Source organism: Manis javanica, chromosome 2 (genome assembly GCF_040802235.1).
Source record: "Manis javanica isolate MJ-LG chromosome 2, MJ_LKY, whole genome shotgun sequence".
Classification (NCBI taxonomy): Eukaryota; Metazoa; Chordata; class Mammalia; order Pholidota; family Manidae; genus Manis; species Manis javanica.
In genome coordinates this window covers 31,163,938-31,179,719 of record NC_133157.1, presented here as the reverse complement: position 1 = coordinate 31,179,719, position 15,782 = coordinate 31,163,938, and the positions used below count along the sequence as shown (strand labels likewise).

At 37.5% G+C, this 15,782-nt stretch overlaps 1 protein-coding gene across 2 annotated transcripts in view; it reads left to right on the top strand.

Moving 5' to 3' along the window:
* The window catches only part of TGFBR1 (transforming growth factor beta receptor 1), a 55,190-nt gene extending 39,687 nt beyond the window's left edge, over positions 1–15,503 (top strand). For both annotated transcript variants that reach the window (XM_037004011.2, XM_073227114.1), the window contains exons 5-9: positions 1,699–1,866; positions 3,581–3,737; positions 5,375–5,499; positions 6,523–6,653; positions 10,948–15,503. In XM_037004011.2, coding sequence (XP_036859906.1) covers positions 1,699–1,866; positions 3,581–3,737; positions 5,375–5,499; positions 6,523–6,653; positions 10,948–11,073 — 707 coding nt within the window. In that variant the 3' untranslated portion in view covers positions 11,074–15,503. The remainder of the gene's footprint in view (positions 1–1,698; positions 1,867–3,580; positions 3,738–5,374; positions 5,500–6,522; positions 6,654–10,947) is intronic.
* Positions 15,504–15,782: the final 279 nt, after the last annotated feature.

The window sequence follows — 15,782 nt, the reverse complement described above, 5'->3', positions numbered from 1 at the left end:
AATGCTCTTGCTGCTGTGCCCTGAACTTTCTTTCCCACTTGCTCCAGCAGCAGTCAAGCTGGTGCTGTCATCTGCTGGTCACCATGGGAACTAGCTGATCCTGCTGACTTCCCTATACCTTCTTTCTCCTTTGGGTTAATGGACTTTGCCCAGAATCTCCATCCTGATCCCTTTTCCTTTCTCTTTATCCTCCTGAGTAGTTAACTCCATCTCAAACAAGCCTTTATATGTCAGCCTCTTACATAGCTTTTCTTCTGCCTCTCTTGTCAAGTACCTCAGAAAATCATTGTATGCTAATATATGCATAAGCATGCAGATAAAGCTAGTGCTATACCTGTATCAAGAAAAAAGAACAGATGCAAGTTTGGACAGAATCAGTTTATGACGTTCATGAAGAATAGGTTTATAAAGAACGAGTATGAATATCTGAATCCTTTGGGAGGTACCCAGAAATCCCCTTCAGAATCTTCTGAAAACATCTTCCTTAGTCTCTTCTAATCAGAGTTGCTTTCCTTCATTTAAGTAACACCCTTCAAAATATAGAAGTTGTTTTATGACAGTCTGGGTTTTTTTTTCTTTTGTTTTCCAACCAAAAGAAAGGGAAGGAAACAGCACATTTTAAGCTTAAAAAACATAGAGTATCCTATTTTAAAAATCTAAACAGTTGTAAAAAGTAAGGTTTTCTTGTTGTGTAAAAGAAGAAATAGGCTCATTGGTTAAGAAACTTGTCTGAGGTCACATAGTCAATGACAGCCAAGCTCTGGATTCTGAACCAGGTCAGAATGACTCTGTGTGCATCTTTTAGTGAATCGTGTTGCCTCCTAGTATTGAAATTTTCATTTTTTCTTCATGATTTCATCAACTGTATGATTTTTCCAGCTACTTCTACTTAAATAGGCTTTTGTGGGCCAGCCTGGCTTAGAAGCCTAGCCAGAATCTTTACCATGATTTCTATGGAAGGAAACATTTCAAATTCATGTGTCACTTTACAAACTTCTGGAATGCATAGTTCTAGTTGTTGAAGTTCAAAATTACCTGTGTAAAACTGGTTCAGTCCCAACTTTCTCCTTCTGACATTCAGTTCCTGTCTCAGGTTCTCTGTGTGCAGCGATAGTACCGTTTTTGTTTTCTAGGATGGAAACTTTGCAATCAAAATTACCTTGTCTGGCTTCTTTGTGAACTATATACACAATCATTAAAGCTTGCATTTCTTCATTTAAACTCACTTTCAGTTTGGTCCCATACTGTTCTATTCCCACTGTGGCCACACTGGGTTCCAGATACTTCTCATCTTCCTCCCTCCCTACCTCACTGATTCCCTCTTCCCTTCCAGAAACAACCGTTGAGCACCTAACCTGAACCTTTTGTTTTACTAGGCTCTCAAGAGTCCCAGCTCTGCTACCAAGTTTGTAGACTCAAGATCACCATCTTTGGACTCTGATTTCTTGTCTCTTAAATGTCTTTAGTTATCTTTGCCTTACCTCAGGAATTACCCTGAGGACCTAAAGGATATGTATATATAAGTAGTAAGACAAACTGAAAATACAGGGAAATATGAAGTTTAGTGTATACAAACTTAAGATGCCATCATACTGCAGTTGTGGGATTCAGGATTGAGAATAAAAAGTGATAACTTTTGAATAAATAAATCATAAATGTTATATAACTCATCTGAAACATTGTCATTCCACTTTGCAGACAATGGTACATGGACTCAGCTCTGGTTGGTGTCAGATTATCACGAGCATGGATCTCTTTTTGATTACTTGAATAGATACACAGTTACAGTGGAGGGAATGATCAAACTTGCTTTGTCCACAGCAAGTGGACTTGCCCATCTTCATATGGAGATTGTTGGTACCCAAGGTAACTCGAAGCAACTCTGTTACTTCACATTCCAGTGAATCTAATTTATGTTCGTTCTTACAGAAAGTAAGCCTAATTGGAGATGTTTAAAATGAGTTTTTAGATGAGATCATTTTATCTTTCTTTTGAAAATCTGCATGGAGTTGGGTATCTGAGAATTTGTTTAGAGATTCTGTAGTAATTGTAACAACACTGGTAATTTTGTGAGTTCTTAAAAGTAGCATCCGTTTTGTGATTTTTTAGAATCTTGATTTTAGAATTCAAGTCTGAGAGAATATAGGTTTCTGTGGTATCAAATGAAATGTGAAAATCTTTCCGTAAACACTATTATCGTGCATATACATGTTATCTGGCCATCTAATAATTATATTTGACCCTGAAATAAGGAGACTGCATGATACACTTTTATAGTTGAAAAATAAAAACTGAGTTTTAACTATGAAATTATTATGCTGTTATTTTTATGCCATGTAGGATATTAGATGCCAGTGTATCTCTCTGCTCTAGTGATTATCCACTTCAAGCCCCGTGGTTCTGTGACTCCTCACTTTACCATACACTTGCTATTTCACGTTTATCCCCATCTTTGTGATTATTATTACTGTTGGTTATAACAGCTTTATTGAGTTATTCACATATCATACAATTCACTCATTTAAAGTGTACAATTCAGTGGCTTTTAGTATATTCACAGAGTTGTGCAGCTATCACCACAGTCAATTTTAGGACATTTTCATCATTCCAAAAAGAAACATTAGCAGTCACTCCCCATTTCCCTCCAAATTCCTTAGACCTAAGCAACCACTTATCTACTTTCTGCCTTTGTAGATTTGTTTATTATGGACATTTCATATAAATGGAATCATAAAATACATGGTCTTTGATGTGATGACTGGCTTCTTTTTCTTAGCATGTTTTCAAGGTTCATCCATGTTGTAGTGTGTATCAGTGCTGCATTCCTTTTTACGACCGAGTAATACTCCATTGTATGGTCGGACCACATTTTTTTGTATCCATTCATTGGTTCAGGGTCATTTGGGTTTTCATTTCTAGTTGTTATGAACAATGCTGCTATGAACATTGGTGTACAAGTTTTTGTGTGGGTGTTATGTTTTCATTTCTCTTGTATATATGCCTGGGGATTGGATTACTGTATCATACAGTTAGTAACTCTAATGGTTTGAGGCACTGCCAGACTTTTTTCCCAAAGTGCCTATATCATTTTACATTCCCACCAGCAGTGTATGAGGGTTCCAACTTTTCCATACTTTAATAACTATTTTTTTAAAGCACTATGTTTTAATAGTACTTGGTTAGTATTAAAGGTTGTATATTTAATGGTGAGTACACTACAGGCAAGGGAAGTGATCTAGAGGTTGGCTCTTGGGCTGAGTCTGTGACTAGGGTTCTTATAAATAATTCGTAGGGTAACAAAGAAACTAGTATCTTTAACCCCCTAGTCTTTGAGTTGATAGACTTACATTTGGGGGCATGGTCTTTTGGTGTGTCTTACCTGTTTTCTTTGAAGAAATGTAATTTCAGCAACTTTTGGTATAATGATTCACTCGAGGTTGTTCAGTAATGGCCCAGGTGTTGTGGGTGATGTGGTGAGATGCCCTGACATGGGGGCGGGCTGATAGGCTTCTGAAGCTAAAGATGAGAATTGTGATTGGTATTACCGGTTTAGCATCATGTTTAATTTTTGTTTCTTTAGGTAAACCAGCCATTGCTCATAGAGATTTAAAGTCAAAGAATATCTTGGTAAAGAAGAATGGAACTTGTTGTATTGCAGATTTAGGGCTGGCGGTAAGACACGATTCAGCCACAGATACAATTGATATTGCTCCAAACCACAGAGTGGGAACAAAAAGGTACCCTTGTGAATGGATAGTAATTTGCTACTCCCTGAAATCAGCGTCCTTGCCTTTTCCTTCTCATTTGTTTACATGTATTTTCTGAAACTCAAACCTGTCCTTTATTAGATTGCCCACAGGTAGAGGATCTCATGGTCTTCCCTGCTCTGAAGCCAAGGTTACCTGACTTAAAAAGATGTCAGCTGATAAAAGTGGCCCTTCCAGAAAATGTTATCATTAGTTATGCTAATTATAATAACAATGGTAGCTAATGCTTATAAGCTACCTATTGTATGCCAATCATTGTAATGGGTCTTTTATATATTATTTAATCCTTTCCTGAAATGCTGTGCTGTAGGTAGGCCAACTATTTTCATATGTAATGAAAATATACTTTTCTCTCTTCATTAGAACTTTTGCATGTGCTATATCCTAGAGCATATGTCTCCCTACTGTTTCCCTAACTGGGCACTCACCCTTCCTTTCTCATAGGAAACCCCTTTTGGATTTGGTGCCTTCTAGTAGGCTGAACTTGGACCATTGAGGCCCTCAGGCACCTTGTATTATAACTGTGCATTTATTTGTGCATTCCATTGGATTGCAGCCTTGTATTCCTAGCATCGATTATAGTACCTGATACATAGTAAGTCCTCAGTAAATACTTGTTGAAACCCTGAACATTAAAAGACCCAACTAGGTAGACATCATTATCCTCAATTCACAGATGAGGAAACCACAGCATGGAAGTTAAGTAGTGTGGCCAACCTCATGTCAACAGTAAGCTGAAGAGCTGAGATTCTAACCTGGGCCTCTCTGACCCAAAATAGGCCTTGCTTGGTGTATCATAGCATGGTTCCCCGTCATATCTTCAGATGACCGCCTTGGCTTTGGGTAGAGCCAAGCTTCATTCTATCTCAGTTGTATTTTTTTATTTCTGGATTCAACAGGGACTCTCAGAATGTAGGGGTCTTGTACCATGGTTGCTGCAGGTTTTTATGGGTCCAAATCTGTAACCGTAGAAGGGTTTTCGAAACTTCAGAGCCCTATAGTGTAGCATCAGTAGAATTGGCATTCATTTTTATCTATTTGTTTTCTGGAGCATGTGCCTGCCCTTCCTCTCATTTTGTTTTAGTGAGAAGACTTTTAGATGAAAATATATGGTCCTTGCATAGTACATGGCAAAGGTTGCATAGTACCATTTGTAATAGTCATGATCATTGCGCATGTCTTTCATGGGAAACTAAGATCATGAGGCAGATGGAATAAAATTGTTGCTTCAGACTTTCATGGGATTTAGTGGACATTAATTTCACACCAGTTTGGATATTTATTATTTTTCTTGAGTCTAATATGATCTGTTACGTAATATTGTGTGTATATGTCTATGTATACGGAGACATCTGAAATGATGTTCGTTCATCAGAGTGTTAACACTAAGTGGTAGTAATGGAATAATTTTTCACTTTGTAAACTGGGAAAATTTCTATAATAGCAGTCATTTAAAAAAACATCAGAACCATGCTGAAAGGGGAGAAAAGTCTTAAATGGTTACTTTTTTCTTCTTTTTAATTCTTAGAAATAAAAGAAAATTTATGAAGCAGTTCAAAGTAATGTGGCCACTGTTTCATCAAGTAAAATGCCGACTTCTCTTTCAGGTACATGGCCCCTGAGGTTCTAGATGATTCCATAAATATGAAACACTTTGAATCCTTCAAACGTGCTGACATCTATGCAATGGGCTTAGTCTTCTGGGAAATAGCTCGACGATGTTCCATTGGTGGTAAATTTCTCCTCCTTCCCCCAACAGCTTGTCAGAAACAGAAGTAATTCAAGAATGTTGAGTGAAATCATTATCAGTAGTCTGAAATTATGTTCACCAGGTGATCACTGAGAATGCCAAAGGGGAAAAAAAGAGAGAAACCCTGTAGTGAGGGGAAGATGACATGGCATGCTTTATTCTAGTGTACAGCTTTATCCTAGTCTTTTCCTATTTTCACATCAATCTTGGGAAGTATCAGAAAATCAACCCCTTCTTATCTTGGAATATAGTTATTTAGAATGAACGACTATTTGAGAGGCCACCCAGAAAGCTGTTTCAAGCATTTCCCTGGGTCAAACTCATTTTTCCCCTGAGATTATGGTTATTTTCTCCAACTTCATAGTTGGAAGTTACATACACAGAAAACAAAGTGCCATTACATTACTCTTTCAAGTAAGTGTGTTCTAACTTTTAAGTTGGTCTTCAGGAAATAGTCTTTTATCCTTGGGGGTCCAGCCTTGGCTGAGACTAGGACTTTCAGGTCTTTGAGGCAGTGAGGGCTGAAATGTACATCTGCATTGTAGCAGATGGCTCAGGTTGTTGACAGATGCACATGGAGGAAGGGACTTGTACCTCAGACATAAACCTGCATTGTAGGGTTCACACCTCAGTAATAAAGCATATCTCCCTGTACCAGGGGAGTGACCGCACCTACAGAATAAAACTCTTGGTTCTTGCACCTTGTTAGGTTCTTGGGAGAATGTCAGTCTGCTCATCACAGCTCATCATTAGCCATCATTAAAGCAGTGCTGGCTGATCCCGTGACGACACTCAGTTTCAAGGTGTAGGCCCAGTACTGATGCAGGGACGGGGGTTAAGGCAGATGTGGATGAAGCCGAGCAAGCTGTGAGTCCTGGATCCCTTGCCGAATTGAGCACTGGGCCACTGTAGTAGGACTCTCAGGTGTTCCTCTTCTATCTGGTCAAAGAATGGTCTTGCATTACCTGAATAATTTCTACAAAATAATTTTTTTAACCAATATAGGAATTCATGAAGATTACCAGCTGCCTTATTATGATCTTGTACCTTCTGATCCATCAGTTGAAGAAATGAGAAAAGTTGTTTGTGAACAGAAGTTAAGGCCAAATATTCCAAACAGATGGCAGAGCTGTGAAGTGAGTATTTCTTTTAGATCCTGTATAATTTTCTAAACTGCTTCTGCTTAGTGAAAATTGGCTGCCTTGCTTTAAGGAGAGCAGGCGCAGGCATTCCTTCTTCTTTCTTTCTCATAGCAATTAAACCAACGAATAAAAACAGAATAATACGGTTAAAAAATCTTCAGTTTTAAGTACATTTAAAGAACCAAGGCCATGAGTGAGTCCGAAGAGTGTTTACATCTGCCAGTGAAACAAGGCACATGCATTTTACATGAGTGCTTCCTCTCAGCCAGGGCAGCTCAGGGTAGTGGGCTGCATGCTGGGCAGGGCAGGAAGCCTACATTCTAGACCAGCCCCGCTACCACTGCAGTCTGACTTGGGGTAAATCACTTCAGTTCTGTGGATTTCAGCCTGCCTTTTTGTAAAATGAGGAATTTGCATAAGATGATTGCAAAAATGGTTCAGATGATTTTACGTCTTACTCATCTGATTGCCCATATTCACCAAGAATGTGGAGAAAGTTCTTTCCAGCTGCCTAAGCTTCTTAAACCCAGCCCTTAGAAAAGTATCAGAAATGTTTTTTTAGTTGTAAATTTAAAGGATTCATAATACAAATTTTATTTAATTACTATCTATTATTATAATATTGGTAAGACAGAGAGCATTTTCATCCAGATCTGAGGTTTTGTAGCTTAGAAGGAATAAAAAGCTGATCACTTAAGTAGTTGATTTTACATCTTAAAAATGTAGGACTCAATAAACCCTTTGACATCAAGAGAGCTCCTTAGCTACGTCCAACAAAAACAGGTATCCAGACCCAGATGAAATACATCTCAGTACTCTCAAAGAATCTGTATGTTTACAAATGAAATTAGGCCAGATTTTGTCTTTTACAAATTTGATCTTGATACTTCAAAGTACAAACTTGAAGTATTCATGTACTTATTCAATAAAGATGGCAAATCATTATTAAACAGATGGCTGTTTTAAGCATGAAGAAATGTTAGCACTTCCACTGCATTGTTTACTTGAAACTAAAATGACTGTATCAATAAAAATAAAAATAAATAAATAAAACAGAAAAGAAAGTTTAGCACTTAACACTAAAAGCAGCATACAGGCAATTTGCAATTACTACCACATTGTGCTGAGTTAATACTGTCACTGTTGTTTTTGTGTTTCTCCATTTGGTTAGTTTTCTGTGTCCTTACCATTAATTCAGTCTTTCACTTCTAGGTTATTATAAATCTCCTCTCCATAGTTGAAACACATCAAGAATATGAACCTAATAGAATACCTCAAGAGATTCCTTGCAGAACCTTCTCACCTTTGCTGGTCTGAACGGTCGCTCTCTAGGCCAGCTGTACAGCTGTCATCCTGAGCTCTCCCCTCACCTTTTGTCCTTGGGACTCCCTTTGCCTCTTTTCTTGGTGAATCCTCCTTCCTGGATCCCATGGCGGCCTGTTTCTTGGTTTACTAACTTCTCCTGTCTCTTGGGTCTTTGCTCAGATGTACCTTGTTAGTGGGACACTACCTCTCTCCCTATTTAAAAGAACACCCTCCTTCCCTAGCATATTTTATGTCCTTCCATAAATGATGTTTCTTCTTAGCACTTATAGTCCACGTATTTTATTTACTCATTAATTATATGCTTTTAGATCTCAAGAAGGTAGCTTTATAAAGGCAGAATTTTGGCCCTTTGTTAACTTCTGTGACCCTGGGGCCTCAGGTGGTCTCTGGGTAGATGGTAGGCACTCAGTAAATGCTTGGTGGGTGAATATATGTATGTGCTGGGCACTTGGTCTTTTTTTTTTTTTTTTTTTTTTTTTAGGGTAGAACTTTTTTTTTGTTGTTGTTATCATTAATCTACAATTACATAAAGAACATTATGTTTACTAGGGTCCCCCCCTTCACCAAGTCCCCCCAACCAACCCCATTACAGTCACTGTCTATCAGCATAGTAAGATGTTGTAGAATCACTACTTGGTCTTTTTTTTTTTTTTTTTTTTTTGAGAGGGCATCTCTCATATTTATTGATCAAATGGTTGTTAACAACAATAAAATTCAGTATAGGGGGGTCAATGCTCAATGTACAATCATTAATCCATCTCAAGCCTAACTCTCGTCAGTCTCCAATCTTCTGAAGCATAACGAACAAGTTCTTACTTGGTGAACAAATTCTTACATAGTGAATAAGTTCTTACATGGTGAACAGTACAAGGGCAGTCATCACAGAAACTTTCAGTTTTGATCATGCATTATGAACTATAAACAATCAGGTCAAATATGAATATTCATTTGATTTTTATACTTGATTTATATGTTGATCCCACATTTCTCCCTTTATTATTATTATTATTTTATTTTTTTATTTATTTATTTATTTTTTTTTTTTTGAGAGGGCATCTCTCATATTTATTGATCAAATGGTTGTTAACAATAAAATTCAGTATAGGGGGGTCAACGCTCAATGTACAATCATTAATCCATCTCAAGCGTAATTCTCGTCAGTCTCCAATCTTCTGAAGCATAACGAACAAGTTCTTACATGGTGAACGAATTCTTACATAGTGAATAAATTCTTACATGGTGAACAGTACAAGGGCTGTTTCTTCTGTTTCATCACAGAAACTTTCGGTTTTGATCATGCATTATGACCTATAAACAATCAGGTCAAATATGAATATTCGTTTGATTTTTGTACTTGATTTATATGTTGATCCCACATTTCTCCTATTATTATTATTATTTTTATTTTTAATAAAATGCTGAAGTGGTAGGTAGATGCAAGATAAAGGTAGAAAACATAGTTTAGTGCTGTAAGAAGGCAAATGTAGATGATCAGATGATCAGGTGTGTGCCTATGGACTAAGTATTAATCCAGGCTAGACAAGGGCAGCAAGACATCCACAGATGCAGAAGATTTCTCTCAAAGCAGGGGGGGTGAGGTTCTGAGCCTCACCTCTGTTGATCCCCAAATTCTCACCTGACGGCCCCCCTGAGACTGTGCCTGTCTTAGGTTGTTCCTCCCTTGAGGAATCTTACCCGTCTCTGGCTAACCAGTCATCTTCCGGGGCCATACAGGGAAATGTAAAGTTGGTAAGTGAGAGAGAACTACTTGGTCTTTTTTATGTGGAAACAAATGCTCATTTCTAGGAAATGTTCCTGAAGTATTTCTTTGATTTGTTCCTTTCCATTTTCCTCTGTTCTCTCTTCAACTCTAATTATGAATGTTAGAGCTCCTAAACAAGCTTTCACATTTTCTTATGTTTTCCCTCTAATTCTCCATCTCTTTGTCTTTTTTCTCTACTTTTTGGGAGGTTTGTCAGCTTTTATCATTTTTTAAAAAATCAGATTTATCTCCCTTCTTCTGTAAAGTTTTTCCAAAGTCAAACCAAAAAGCAAAAAGTATCAGTGACAAATCCAGTGTCAGTATTTTATCTCTTTGAGGATGTTAATGATAGTTGTTGATGTTTTCTTCTCTTTACAGCTTCTGTTTTCTCCAAGTTGCTTTTTCCTCTTTGTATCGGCTTCTGCATTTCATAATCCTTTCCTCAAGTGTCTCATCACACTCACACTCTCTTTGTGTTCAGAAAGGGCATGCAGGAAGCTCTGTGCCTGTAAATGTAGCTTGTTGACGGTGATCGGTGATCATTAGGGCGATCTGACTGGATCGCTTCCTTGGGAACCCACTGATGTCAGTCTCTTCAGAGCTGTCCTCTTGCAGTCCCTTGCCTGGAGGAGTATGTGCAAATTGCTGCCTGTGTTTTGGGGAGAAAGCTTAAAATCCTAGCATTTAGTGTGTTGTTAGTATGGAACTTTACCCTTGTGTTCCCCAAGTCAGAAATCTCTGTTTTGTCCCCTCAGATACAAACCTCTGGGCTTCTCCTGGGTGGGATGGGACAGTCCCCCAGCCATTTGAGCTGGTGGGGCACAGGTAGCTTGGGTTCTGGTGCTGTTGGCTGTTGCTCCTATTTTTAGCCTGAACATCCTTGCTGCAGTCAGTCCCTCGGTTGTAGGGGGAGTTTCAGTGTGAGTCATGTTCCTCCTCTGCCCTGCACAGCTCTGGGCTAGAAATCAGCCTTTTCAAGTCTGCTGAGTAAGTCACCCCATGTCCGTCTGCTTTCCAGGTGCTGGTACCAGTGCCCTGTTGATGGGGATCTAGGTCCTTATATTCATTTGCTATTACAAATAATGCTGAAATGAAAAAAACTTGTACATACATTATTTAGGAAATAAACAGGTCAAGATTGTTAACCAATGAATGGAAAGTGGTGTAAGGGTTAATTATTTTTCTTGTATTTTCTTGTAGGCTTTGAGAGTAATGGCTAAAATTATGAGAGAATGTTGGTACGCCAATGGAGCAGCTAGGCTTACAGCTTTGCGGATTAAGAAAACATTGTCACAGCTCAGTCAACAGGAAGGCATCAAAATGTAATTCTGCGGCTTTGCCTGAACTCTACTTTTTCTTCAGATCTGCTCCTGGGTTTTAATTTGGGAGGTCAGTTGTTCTACCTCACTGAGAGGAAACAGAAGGATATTGCTTCCTTTTGCAACAGTGTAATAAGGTCAATTAAGAACTTCCCAGGATTCCTTTGGACCCAGGGAACAGCCATGTGGGTCCTTCCTTGTGCACTATGAACACTTCTTTCCCAGGACGGTCACAAAATGTGTAGTCTACCTTTATTTTTTATTAACACAAAACTTGTTTTTTAAAAAGATGATTGCTGGTCTTAACTTTAGGTAACTCTGCTGTGCTAAAGATCATCTTTAAGGGTAAAGGAGCTGGATTGCTGAGTTTTATGACACATTTCTTATTTTTGAAGAAAGTGATTTACTCCTGTTAGTACATTCTCAGAGGATTCTGAACCACTAAAGAGTTTCCTTGATTCAGACAATGAATGTACTGTTCTATAATTTTCAGGATCTTAAAACTAACACTTACAAAGCTCTTATCTTGAGTCTAAATATGACCTCATACAGTAGTGAGGAACATAATTTATGCAATTGTATTTGTATACTATTACTGTTCTTTCACATATTCAGAACATTACATGCCTTCGAAATGGGATTGTACTATACCAGTAAGTGCCACTTCTGTGTCTTTCTAATGGAAATAGTAGATTTGCATTAAGTTTGTATGTGCTAAAATGTATAGTGTTTTAATTCAAAACATTTATTTATCTGGATAACCCAGACTTTTTCTGGTTTTTTTTTTTTGGAAGTGTTTTGTGGTATGTCATTCAGTATTCCATTTTGAAAATGCCTTTCTCCTACCAGAATGTGCTTAAACCACTAAGGAACGAAGTGGCATTAATTGGTAAATTGTTATCATGGTCATGTTTGAATATTCTCATATCCAGCTTTTGCATTTTAATTGTGTTGTCTAAGTATACTTAAAAAATCAAGTGGCACTCTAGATGCATACAGTACTTTAATAATTTAAGATTTATAGCATACAGACTAATTTTTCTAAAAGGGAAAATTTGTCTAGCTGCTTGTGAAAAGTTGTGTGGCATTCTGTAAGCCATTTTTTTCTTTATCTCATCAAAGACAGTGTTATTTTTTTAAGAAATGAGTAATGTTTAAAATTAGAAATGGTTAGTGTTAAATAATAGGCCTTTTTCTGGAAAGGTAAAGGTAGTTAATATTTTAAGTAGAGAACAATGTGTGAGAGTCATAGGAGCCAATGTTGGGTGGATTTTCTGTCGTAACTACAGTTAGGGTTAGTGTGGTTTTGAGGTCTCACTACACTTTGAGGAAGGCAGCTTTTAATTCAGTCTTTACTCCGTGAGCAGATACTGCAACTGCTTAATTAACATGATTAGGTAATGAATTTAGTGCACCCTGGATATTTGGGAGAGGTATAGCTAAAGAATATTCTGAGTGTAGGTTCTCCATTTATAGATGTTTTTGGTCAAATTAAATGTTCAAAGCAAACTTGTCATGGTTTTCTCACATTAAGTTGAAACCAGCTTATAGTAGTAACTGATTTTTACATCCAGTGCTGAAAGTCTTTTGAATGTACTGTTCTATAATTTTCAAGATCTCAAAACTAACACTTACAAAGCTCTTATCTTGAGTCTAAACCTCATACAGTAGTGAGGAACATAAGTTGAAATTTTACAATTTTCAAAGTTCTCTTTATCACTGTGATCTTATTCTTGTGGGGGAAAAATTATCATAGTGGTAAGAAACAAAGAGTCAGAACATGGACTTCATAGTGCTAGAGATTTCCCAATGAAGGGTTAGAGTAATCTTTACAGTATTTTGGTCAGTAAGAGATAGTGGCCATTATGCTGGCCAAGCTGCATTCTGTCAAATGTCTTATCTCTATACACTCTATACACTCTTATACATAGCATAGATTGGAAAGACTATTTGGTCCTAAAACCAAAGTAATTTTAGAATGAATGGCATATTACATAGGAGTTTAGTGTCAATTTCATGTGTTTAAAAACAATGGGGAAAATGTGGTTGGAGGTTAATATTTTGGCTTTTGACTCCAAATTTGAGGGTTTTTCTGTAATTACCATGATTTCATTAAAGCAGATAAGTGAGCCTAAGAGGTTTGTTTTTATCATGTTGTATTTCCTGTTTAATAATCTCTAGCTCTTGATCCGGTACCTTTTTTTTTTGGCCATTTCTATGACTACCAGATCTGCCTTATGAAATCCAGGGCACCAACGCATTTTGTCACTAAAACTATTTTCATATGATTTTAAGAACATAACCAAAAGTTCTCATCTGATTTGAAGTTGTAATACATGGTTTCTCACTGTCCTGTAAGGTGATCAACTTGTGCTGAAGGTATTCTTTATTAAGTCAAACACTGAGTTACAGTAATTATACTGCTATTGCTTAAGTGCATAACAAGTACTTTCAATGAATCAGGGAATTTTTTAAAAGTTAGAATTCTGTTCTAAATTGGGTTTATACATTGCTATAGCTAATTCCTTTTTTGGCTAATGATGGTTTGATAAACCCCAATTGGCTAATACTGGAAATAAAAGTTACTTAAAAGATGAAATACATCATGATTACTGTGGCCTTACCTGCAGATAAACTTGACTAGAGTATTGATTTTGTTATTTAGAAAAACAAGCCTTTGTTTGTACTGTATAGCCTGTCTTCAGATGCACACCTTCCAAGGTTCAACTTGGCTAAAATATACCTTCAGCACATTACCTGTCCATGGCCCTTCCTTCATGACTTCCACTTTGTTCCTCCCAACCTGCCTTCCTGCTGATCTCTGACTCAGAGACCAGTGCCTAGTCACCAGCCACCCTTCCATGCCCCTGTCCCCTGAATAGCCTTTTAACTGAATAGCTGCTTTTGATACCTAGAGTAAAATGGTTGATGGGTATGGTGGGACATATCTGCATTTCCTTGAGTCACTGCATGTTGCTGGGAGAGGTCTCTAACTTTGGAGTTTGGACGGAAGATGGCCCTGCTGGCTGCTCTGCTTTGATTTCAGGAGTGAGATGGCAGCAAGGTGGCAGCTATGGCAATGGGGACTGTGCCAGAAGCAGTGGCCAGGAGTATCCTCTATAGGACAGGGTAAGGCCCAAAGAGCTGAGCCTGTAATTCTGCTGTAATGATAGTGCTCAGGAAGTGCCTTGAGTCGGTATGCACTGCCATGGCCATCAATTCCAAATTTCAGTTCTGATGATAAAATGTAAGTGATCACTTGGCCATTTTGCAGCTCATGCATGAGTTACCTTTTTTCCCTTTATATCTGAGAACTGTCAGATACTTCGTAAAACAAGGTGGCAAAGCGCTAATTTAAATATACAACAAAATCAGTATCTGGTTAGACATATCATATCAAGAGTTTATTTTTTTCCTTGAACTGAAAGAGTGATTGTAAATCACCTATTTCTTCTTGTTTCTTAACTGTGGCAGTGTTCTGGCTCCAAATGGTAGAGAGTCCAAATAATGGTTCTTCTGCAGCTTGGCAGAAAATGCAATTCAGATATTTTTGAGATGCTAAAGAATAGCTCTGGACATGTAATCTGCAGCTTGTTGTTTCTGTTTTGGAATGTTGGCGTACCCATAGGCCCTCTCTGTAGAAATGCTGGGCTTTTAGGACATTCTGAGGATTGTCAGTGCATTGCAACTTTTCAATCCCATTATGCAATCTTATCTGTAATTGTGAACTTCAAAAAATGTGATTAATGACATTCAACCTGTATTTTCTTACAGCTTAAAAAAGAACTTAAGTGAATTTGTTTTTATTTTTTAACAAGATTTGTGAATTGAATATCATGAACCATGTTTTAATATCCCTTTTTCACATTGTGCCAATGGAACGGGGTGTTTGATATTTCTTTATATGTCAAGGAGATGCTTCAAAATGTCAATTGCTTTAAACTTAAATTACCTCTCAAGAGACCAAGGTACATTTACCTCATTGTACATATGATCTTTAATATTTGTCAGAGCATTCTCCAGGTTTGCAGTTTTATTTCTATAAAGTATGAGTATTACATTGCTAAATTACTCAAATGGTACTGTATTGTTTATATTTGTACCCCAAATAACATCATCTGTACTTTCTGTTTTCTGTATTTTATTGTATTTGTGCGAGTTCTTTTGGCTTTATCAGTGTAATCTCTGCCCTTTCAGATGTGTACAGAAAATAACCACATAAATTTTCATTTAAGTTGGATGACTTGAGAAGCCTGTAAAGAGGAGAGAAAAACAAAAACTGCATTTCCCCATAAGTTTTTTAAATTGTATATTGTATTTGTAGTAATATTCTGAATGATTTGTAAATAGGAAGTAGAAGAGCGATGCTTACATCAAGTCTTAACACTACAGTAGAGAAATGGAAGCAATGCAAATAAATTACTTTTTTTCCCAAGTGCTAGTGGCATAATTTAAAATTTAAAATAAAGTTAGTATACTGAAGTGAGCAATGCTGTTATGAAATGTAGTGCTGTCAATAGAGACTAGAGTCTTTGGATTACTTACTCCCCAGGACAAGTTATAATGCTGTAATATGTTTGAGAAGTACCCACCTGCCTGAAGGTTCCTCTGCATGAGTGGTGGCTTCTTTCCACCCCCGTAGGGGTCATTGATCTGTCGGTGGGAACTGACCTGTCTGCATGTGAACTGCCTTGCCTTGGCTCCACAGATATGCTA